The following is a 10,301-nucleotide window of genomic DNA, read 5'->3' on the forward strand; positions in this document are numbered from 1 at the left end:
TAGGAGAAGCAATTCAACAGAGCCTAAAAAAAAGTAGAAGTAACACTGGGTGAGGCAGCCCCAAAAAGTGATTTTGTGGTTTTCAGATGCTAAAATAGATAAAAATTTTGGTACAATTGATGATGTAAAACATATCTCAAGGAATGCCAGATTGACTAAAAAATAATACATGGCAGTATGAAGAACACTACTTTTCCAGATAGTTAGAATGATAAGAATATTTCCAAGCAAAGTAACTACATGAATCAGAAGGATAATGGGGAAAAATATTGCCCGCATAACAAAACTAAGGGGAAATGCCACCAAAATAAAATATGTTGTGCAGCTACTGTTTTCCATAGCACTCAATTAGTTATGAGCATGTGAATGATTCTAAGAAATGAATACCCTGCATGTTACTTTATGGATTTCAACATTTTCGAATGCCAACGTTATATTAGATGGGTGAGGAGATTTAAGTAATTCCGAAAACTCAAATGATTGATTGCCTATTGTGTTTTGGTATATATAATTCAAAGCAAAATATGTTAATTGATAGCTGATGATGTCCAGAAATGTTTCATATTTATTACTGTAATAAAAGGTCACAGTAAGTTCCAATCTTAAAAACATAGATAATTCACATCATAAAAATGAATTGAAGTAATTAATTGTATATATCAGGATTTATATAATGTCCCCAATATCAATTTTTAGGTTATGAAAAAGTCACAATTTTCTTCCCCCTCAAAATAACACTAATTTAATTAAGTACTGGTTTTGTGACATTGCTTACAAAACAATTGAAAAGCTTTAATTCACAGAACAATGAGTCGTTGGACAAATATAGGAACTCATTTTGTGATACAATGCTCCAAAAAGGTATTGTCTTAAAAAGCAGACAACTTTGTGACAATTGAAGACGGGACACATCTTTATTGATCTATCACGCTGTCATATGGAGAGCCTAACTAGCCTCAGATAACCTTCATAAGGCTTTAGCGTATTGTCCCATGAGAATTAACAGTAAATGAGTGAAGCTTAATAAATCGTTTGGGATCTAATTATTTTATTTAGTAGAATAAAAATAACACATTAAATGAGAGTCTATGGGGTAATTTTGCTTAGTTTTTTCTTTTCTACTCACCAAGAAAAGTTTGCTGGGACAGATATATCTTTAGAATCAAGTTGTGGATGTATAAAAAGTCACAATTGCAAATTCTCAAATAAACTCCACTCAAAGCTGGCAAATAATAGTTTGCAACTTTTGTATGACTTTTTGTGCAATTGTGTAAAAAATCAACAGATTCAATCAAGCATGCCTACTCCTTAATAAAAAATACAAGTGCAAGTTTCCTGACTTATGATAAAGGCCCTCTATGACTATACAAGTAGACAGTATTCCATACATAAAGTGGTCAGAATGTACATAAAAGGTGGCACCACAAAATATGGATATCCATAAAGTTTAGACTTGAAATCAAAATCAAAATTCTCAAATGCTGCAATAGCTGGATTTTAATTCGGTCCCAATGGGGACCAAATTTTTACACCCAAAAAAGGCTGTAAAATAGGGGTAGTAAAAGAGTAGTGGGATGAAAATGGATATAATAACAGTTGTCCATACAAAAATGGGATAGGGAAAGTATTAAATATAATAACATAGAATAAATAATGTCATAAACAAAGAAATAATAAATATAATTTAAAAAAAGTTCATGTCATTGGGGCTAAAGGTTCAAATAAAGCAAAACTGCCTGTGATAGGAACATTTAAAAATGTAAATCTTTATTCGTTAACAATATAAAAACTCGGTCCACAGCCAAAAAATCTTTGCATTTTTGCATGCATCAACAGGCTTGGGTACCTCACCTAGGACCAGGACATCTATCGATGTTATGTCTAGAGGGTCGGAGGGTATATAGTTAATTTTCCCCTCTTAGTTCAATCACCCTCGTTATGAAACAGAAAACTAGAATGTCACTCGGTCTCATTTGTTATGGGGTATGAACCCCTAAAGGGACCCACTAGCGTGCTTGGGTGAAAGGTCACAGATAGGGTGGTTGCTCCCCAAGTGTAGACCTATGACTTCCACCCAAAAATAAATCAAAGTGCCGTGTAACAGTGACGAACAGCTGCACGGTCACTTAGAAACACCTATGCACCTAAAGAGTTTTCCTGCCACTATTTCATGTGGCAGTTCATCAGAGGTGTGCAGAGTATCAACTAGGAATATAGCACGTACAGAGCGGGTAATGGCATGTCATCTCACATTTATTCACACCATAACCCGTCTGGATATAGTTGACGTGCTATAAAGTTATCAGGGTCAGTGGTTCTCACTGTATCATGCAACCCATTCACGCCAGTTAATCTTCAAAATCACTTAGATCACTATCTTTCTGGCTAATATTTCATTGCACACAGCACTGACTGGCACTGACTGACTACCTGAATCAAACGCCGGCACTAGTTGGGGCACATTGGGGCTAAAGGCACTCAGGGTGTTCATGACCAGTAATTCTAATTGCGTTAAAAGAAGCAAAGGAAAAACCACAAACTCTTCCTCTAACTGTAGTTAAAATCCAGCTACTGCAGCATTGGAGAATTTCGATTTTGAAATAAGCGAATGTGGAATTTGGCAATTTTAATTCCCCCCCCCTAAAGTGGATTTGGAAGCCTGAGATTGCAGAATGTGTCTATTTCAATTTTGAATCCATTGAATATTACAAATCAATTACAAATCCAACAAGTGTGGGATTTGAGAACTTCAATTTTGAATGCAGTGAATGGGAATTTGACCATTTCAATTTTAAATCCAGTGGGTACGGTAGTTAACACTTTCAATTTTAAATCCAGCAAATGCAGAATTTGACTATTTCAATTTTGAACTGATTTCAACATTGACCACTCAGGCACTGGAAAAGACAAGACACATGGGGGCACATTTACCTACCCATTCCTGTCGCGATTCCTGCAGTGCCTTGTCCGATCATCATGCACTCCGGCGTGATTCACAAAGATTATGCGCCTGATTTCCTGCATCTAAAAAAAAGAAAAAAGACAGCAACCAATCTATTTACCAAAAGCTGTTTGTTTGATGCACGCACCCCAGGGTCCTAGTGTGCAGGATCCAAGGCCACAGTATCCAATATGATTTTTTTATTCACACAGGCATACAAAAAAGTGCTGCAGTGATTTCCTGCATCTGTCACTTCCCGCTCAGGTATGCCGGAGTTCACCTTCTTGTTCCCAGTGTATGTAAGTGTGTGTCTTGCAACACAATTTTAAAGTTAATTCCTTAGGTCGCCCCTTGATTTCTGATGCGTATGACACAATCCCCTTCTAAATAGCTGTCACAGTGGCACAAATCCCCAAAATTTGTAAAAGTCGACAAAAGTGAGATCTGCGGGACTCTTAGTAAATAAGCCCCATGAAGTCATACCTGGTTCATCTTAATTAATGTGAGGATGTCCACGTTGGCTGTACACAGCTGGATCCTCTTGTTGGTGATGACACCACTAGTGATGTTGAACATGTGCTCTTATTGCATACTTGTTACAGGGCAGGACAACATATCCAAGGCATAGAGGACCATCTCAAGCCACATGTCCAATTTTCCCACCAAGTAATTGAACGGGTAGGACCCATCCTCCAGAAGTGTCAACAGATAGTCTTCCACCATGTAAGTCAAAATCTGCCTCATGGTTCTATGTGTGGTATCCATTGGTGGTAGATGTTATGGAGCTTTGCACATGATATTCCACAATATGGCCATGCTTACTCTCCCAACCAAGGTGGTTATGGTGGTCCTGCTGCATTGGCAACTTTCTCCCCCTTGTGCTGCCAAAGAACTCTCAACAGTGAATGAGCCACTAGTGCGTCCACCAAAGTGTGCTTGTACTCCATCATTTTTTTTCTCACACTTTACTGTTGAAATGATGTTACGCTTTCCTTGTAACATGGATACTATATGGTGGGTTTCCAGTATTCTGCATTGTTGAGTATCTGGGAAACTGTTGTCATTAGGCAGACACTGCAGCATGTATTGGCTCATGTGGAAAAGGATGACTAGAGAGGACAATCTTTCTTTGGTGGAAGGTCTCTCCTCCTCTACTACATCCCCAGCCATGCTCCTGTAATGCCTGTGAGCTGCTCTGCATGTTGCCTTTCTGGGAGAAAAGAAGCTCCTCATCATCCTCCTCATCCTTCTCTTACTAAATTGTCCTCTGTCTGGAGAATGCACTACCTGACCACTTGTCTAGCAACCCACCCTGCAAGCCATGTGTAGGCTGGCCTGACACACACTTTTTTGAGCATGCAGAAGATGGGGATTGTATCGCTGATGGCATTATCAGTGCTGACCATATTGGTGGCATATCAGTGCCGCATGGCGTTAATGTCCCTCCTGAAGGCCCAAACATTGGGGATGAAGTGCAGTAGGTGACTACTCACCAGGGCATTCTGGAGCCGGAATTGATCTATTGCCTGCAGCTGTTTATACAAGCTCAAAGTTGAATTCTATTAGCTGACCCTAAACCTTGCTGGGCTTGAGGTTTAGAGTCAGCTGTCTTCACTATGCAATCAAATACATGACAATCAACTTCATGACATGTATTTCAATGTCCAAGCACCTTCATGTAAACCAAGGGCATAACTACAAGTGTAGTAGCCATAGCATCCACTTTGGGGCCCCATCATCCGACCTGACATGGAGGATTTGCATTATATACATGTTGTACTGTATCACGTACAGCATACTATGTATATAACAGTGGACATCTTCCACAGTCAGCAGGTCAGATAAAAAATGATGAGGGAGCAGGGCAGCAGACTGGCAGGACAGGACACTGTATGTGTTTAAACAATTGGGCAGATTTACTTACCCGTTCCATTCGCGATCCAGCGGCGCATTCTATGTGGAGGATTCGGGTCTTCCGGCGATTCACTAAGGTAGTTCCCCAGATGTCCACTAGGTTTTGCTGGGTGCAGGTTAGTGCAAGCGACAATTTTTCTTTAAAAATACGGCGGTTTCTCCGAATCCGAGGGGTTTTCCGACAGCCACGCCCCCGATTCACAATCTGATCGCGTGTGCCAAAAACCTGGGGCAATTCTGGGAAAATCGGCGCAAAACAGTAAAATTCGGGTAACCTGATGTAAAAACGCCATTCGGGCCCTTAGTAAATGACCCCCATTTTGTATATACTGTACTGTATGTACAAGTGTATATAGCTTTGCATACATGTGTGCACTTGTGTGTTTAAATGTGGGTATGTGTATAAGATTGTAGACATGTGTATGAGTGAAGAACTGCATGTGTATGTATACAAGTATATAAATGTATGTGATTGTAACTCATGAATGCAAGTGTATTTACGTATATTTTTTAAGGGGGAAAGGGGCCCAAATCAGAAGTTTGCTATGGGGCCCTACCTCTCCTAGTTATGCCCCTGATGTAAACCTTCTATCAACAAGCATAATGTAAAACCTTGAATGGTTAAGTGTAAAGAAAGCCACTACTAGATCTGCATGACTGCCCAGCACACAGCCTTTATCTATAGACCACCAAACTTATTTTTGGATTAATGGGGAGTCAAACCCTTATTTGTAACATCAGTGTCTGATCTCACAAATGTGCTTCTGAATAAGCAGACAAATATTCCCCAAAACACTCTAAAATATTTTCGAAAGTCTTTACCAGATGGGCAATTAATAATTTTGGAAATAAATACAATAGGAAATACAAGAACCTGCTGTTCAGTAGATGTACAGTGTAGATTTCCCAACATGATCGCCCTTGTAAAATACATCATTAAAGTGTTTGCATCAGTTTTCTGTCTGACTTTGCACTGGAGAGAATGTGAAAACTGCTTGCACATGTATTTATAAAGTGTCTGCGCCAGTTTTGTGTCTTTGCTGCACTTTGTCCGTCAAGAAAGAAAGAATGTGACCCTAAAGCGACGTGTAAGTCGAAGTTGAAGTTTGCGGCACATTTATTACTGACTTGCACTACAATTCTGTCTGCTCCCACATTTTTGCAGCATGAAAAAAAGGCACAAAAAAAATGCTGCACACTCTCCGAGCACCGCAGTGCAGATTTGATGAATCTTGCGCACTCTGCACACACCACAGGCAAACTACACATATTGCAGTTTACGCTAGTTTTATGCAGATTTACACTAGCAGTAGAAAAAAAAACTTTTATTTTCTGTGATTGTGAAGTTTCTAAACTTGTGAAAAGTTATTCAGGGTAATTTCTGATCTCATTACCTCAAGGGAAATTGACGCAATCAAATGTGAAACAGTGTCATCTGCTTTATTATAAAAGAACAGTTATGATATACTATATGGAATAATTTTCTTCCCAGAACCAGAGGCAGAAGACGTTTTTTCTTCACACAAAAAAACAGTATGTTTATTTTTGTGCTGGACCTGTGTGTAGATTAAAAGAAAATTTTCATAAAACTTCAACAGAAACAAAGGTAATTGTCTTAAATGTTTTCTTGTCCTCTATTTGTTTTGTATATCATGTTTAGTTTATTTCGTTAACAGTAAGAATTTAGTGCTCTGCGCCAGTACGTCCTCACAGAGTTTAACATATCACAAGGCTTAGAATGATTTCTGGGGTTTAACTGCAGTTGAGCTGATGCAATTAAGAATATTAATTACTGTTTATTCTTGTAATAAACATAGAGAATTGTGTAATTAAGACTACAACATTGTATTTACCAGAAAAATAGAAAAAGTGACTCATGCATTAAATAATGTTCCCCTATTGTGTTGATGTCTACCATGGTGTCCGAGGAGCATTTCATGGCCTAGTAATACACTTAATCAGAGTAAAATGTAGCAGTCGTACCATCACATATTTTCTCTGATTATTTATACAATACAGAGGAGAGTGCACTCCCATATGACACTTCTATTGCATTTACAATTTTTCTAATACTGCTACATGAAGCTGCACCTATAAACATTAAATAGAGTTTGGAGACTGTTGACGGTTATTCTACATGCTTAACTTACATTTTTACTAATTTAAACTAGAACCCGTTACTGTTGCATAATAAAAACAGGATAAATAATTCCTAAATAATCCTAAATAATGTCCTAAATAATTATAAATCAAAAATTCCACACCGCCTACTGGCTGAAACAAACCTTCTATGTTACCATAAACCCAGGCTTAATTCCTGATTGTTAGCAATGGTTAATATTTAAAAAAAAAAATCATCTCCCAATGTAAACATAGGAATATTTAGTTATATTCTTTAAAGGGAATCTGTCAACAGGTTTTACACCTCTAAATGTGTGGCCTATATAGGAGACTAATATTGCCACAAATCCCAGTTATACAATGTATAGGATGAACAAGAAAAAAAGGGGGGAAATGTATATAAATGGCAAGTGAACTCTACTGTGGTGACAAACAAGTAGTACATTTTATTAATTTATATACATTATTTTATTTATATACATCCCCCCCTTTTTTATTGTTCATCCTACACTACACTACACTACACTAAATGTCTAGCCCCCTCAGGTAGGGTATGAAATGTAATTTCTAGAATCGCCTCTTTTTGTGAAATCTCATCTGTTTACCTATAAAACAAAATCTCAACATAAGGCAAACATGACTCTTCTCAACTGATTTTCACATGAGATGAGTCAAGTGTAGTGTTTGCAGGAGGTAGGTCTCTATGATACCCAGTATCATGCTTTTGGTATCTCATGTAGCTTGTTTTTCCATCTATGTCTGTGGCATGTTTGTAGGAACTATAAAACTGAAGATAGGGGTTCAGAAATTACCCCTGTAACCACTGAACTTGACTTATCTCAAGTGAAAATTAGGTAAGAAGAGTCCTATTTGCCTGTCTTTGGGGGATATTTATAATATAATAGGTATTTTTATAATAGGTAAATGATGAGATTTCACATAAAAGGGAACTTTAGAAAGGATTGGTAGTCTAGGGGGTGATAGGTTCTTTTTAACATTGTAAATTCTATGTAGAGCAATATGTCTTAAACTTTTCTGTTTTTATGTCTCTATTATGCAGAATCAAAAGGCATTAACCAGAAAAGTATGCAATTTAAAAGTATGAATTTACATTCTTCTGTAAAGGGCCAGTCATTTTATCATGTTTTTCATCACTTTGTACAAACCAAAACCAGGTGTACACAACTAACAGATTTTCTCCTTTTCCGGTCTACCATCCCTAGTTTTGACATTATCCAAAAATACTGATGCAAAAAACTGAGGAATTACGTGAGGTGTGAACTTGCACTTAGGGTTTGGAGAATTACATAAAATGCATGATCACAAATTATGGAACATGCCAGGACATGTTCTGTTTCCATGAATTTTTAGTACTCATGTTTAATATAATAAATAAATATAATTACCTTCTATTGTTTTATAGGATTTTCTACAATAATGGACAGAAAAAATGTTACATTAGTAACAGAATTTATTCTACTGGGGATACCACTGAGTCAGGAGTTACAAATCCTGCTGTTTGTAGTTCTTTCTGCATGCTATGTTATTACTGTAGTGGGTAATGCAACTATAATTGCAGTCAGTTTGCATGATCCTCAGCTTCATACCCCGATGTACTTCTTTCTTGGTAACCTAGCCCTTTTAGATATTTGCTTTACATCTGCTATTGTTCCTAAAGTGCTCTTCAATTTAATTAGTGGTAGTAAAACAATTACTTTTCATGGGTGTCTCGTACAATCATATGTCTACTTTCTTTTGGGCACCACAGAATTTTTGCTCTTAGCTATGATGTCTTTTGATCGTTATGTGGCTATATGTCACCCTCTGCGATATGGAACAATCATGAAACCAAAGCTGTGCTTGAAGTTAATTTTGTGCTCTTGGATAGGTGGCTTCCTTGACACAATTGTTCAAACAGTCCTCACTTTCCGTTTGCCATTTTGTGGCTCAAATATTATTGACCATTACTTTTGTGATGTTGCTCCACTAGTTAAATTGGCATGTGGTGACACACATCTTATAGGAATGTTGGACCTTATACTCGCATCATCTTTGGTCTTGGGATCGTTGTTCTTCTCCATGGTTTCCTATGGTTGTATTATATTTGCTATTACAAAAATTTCCTCTGTAGCTGGACAAAAGAAGACCTTCTCAACCTGTGCTTCACACCTAACAGTTGTATTTATAGTCTATGGAAGTTGTATTTTCATGTGCATCAATCCTGCCAAGAATTCAAAAATAGATTCCACTAAAATTGTTGCATTACTTAATAGCATACTTACACCTCTTCTTAATCCTTTCATTTATAGTTTTAGGAACAAGACCTTTAAAGAGGCACTAAAACGCACATTGAAGAAGAATTATATTTCTAATCAAAAGGCATAGAGAGTTACTTACTTTTTTTCAATTTTTATACATTATTTTTTATTTATACATAATAATCAAACACAAGCATATACTGTACTGTATAGAGGTTATGCAGGGCCAGGTGAAAAAGATAACAATAAGCTCAAAAAAACAAGTATCACAGCCATGATCTTAGAGACAGATAACAAACAATAAAACACTGCATGATTGAGCAATATACAAATAAAAAGACAAGAAATAAAAGAAGGAAATAGAATTCTCAAAGAACCAAAAGCCTGAAAAATGGCAAATAGGGTGTCATCAAGAGTCCGTCACTAAACGCATCCCACAGGGATCCCTCCACAGAGAACATCTTCAACCAGCCAAACAGGGAGGATGGATAGAGGTATTGGCAGGAAGGGAGGCTGCCCATCTCTATAACAGAGTCACTAAAATTTTTACATTAGCAAGCATATGAAGAAAAAGCTTGGCCCGTTTCCTAAGCCATGCAAGAGGAAGCCCCTCTAGAAATGTAATTGGACCCAATTCACTTATGTGATATTTTTAACACAATTTTTTATGGCAGGACATCTGACCCCTCTAACCTCTGTATAACCCTGTAGTAATACATGGTGAGCATTCAAATTATTAGATGTCCCAGTAAAACATGCATCGTTTAGACTAAAGTAAAGTCCAATAAGCCAACTGGACTAAAATAATTATGAGACATGTCAATCCCATTATTAGCCAAAGTATGACATGAACCATAGACAATTTTTTTCTAAATTAAAGAGTTCCAGCTTGTAAATCATTTGTGTTGTATGTTACTGTTACTGAATAAACACTTTTTCATCTACCTTGTCTCCTACTTATGGTTCACATTTTGGAGATACACTCTGCTTAAAACATACATTATGGAAATGATTACTGTGTTTTATTTCAACTTTTATTTATGCTATCAATATTCCTATTACTTAGC

The 10,301-nt window shown here is 37.1% G+C and overlaps 1 protein-coding gene across 1 annotated transcript; it reads left to right on the top strand.

The window, feature by feature from the left end:
- The first annotated feature begins 4,297 nt into the window (after positions 1-4,297).
- Positions 4,298-9,361, top strand: LOC140117436 (olfactory receptor 6E1-like). The gene is made up of 3 exons (XM_072134225.1): positions 4,298-4,418; positions 8,037-8,060; positions 8,400-9,361. Exons 1-3 carry the CDS (start codon positions 4,298-4,300, stop codon positions 9,359-9,361), a joined length of 1,107 nt encoding a protein of 368 aa, XP_071990326.1.
- Positions 9,362-10,301: the final 940 nt, after the last annotated feature.

Source organism: Engystomops pustulosus, chromosome 1 (assembly GCF_040894005.1).
Source record: "Engystomops pustulosus chromosome 1, aEngPut4.maternal, whole genome shotgun sequence".
NCBI lineage: Eukaryota > Metazoa > Chordata > Amphibia > Anura > Leptodactylidae > Engystomops > Engystomops pustulosus.

Coding starts and splice junctions, on each gene's coding strand:
- LOC140117436 (XM_072134225.1), top strand. CDS start 4,298: ATGCAGAAGATGGGGATTGTATCGCTGATGGCATTATCAGTGCTGACC. Junction 4,419..8,036: donor AACATTGGGGATGAAGTGCA/GTAGGTGACTAC, acceptor TCTATTATGCAG/AATCAAAAGGCATTAACCAG. Junction 8,061..8,399: donor AAAAGGCATTAACCAGAAAA/GTATGCAATTTA, acceptor ATTGTTTTATAG/GATTTTCTACAATAATGGAC.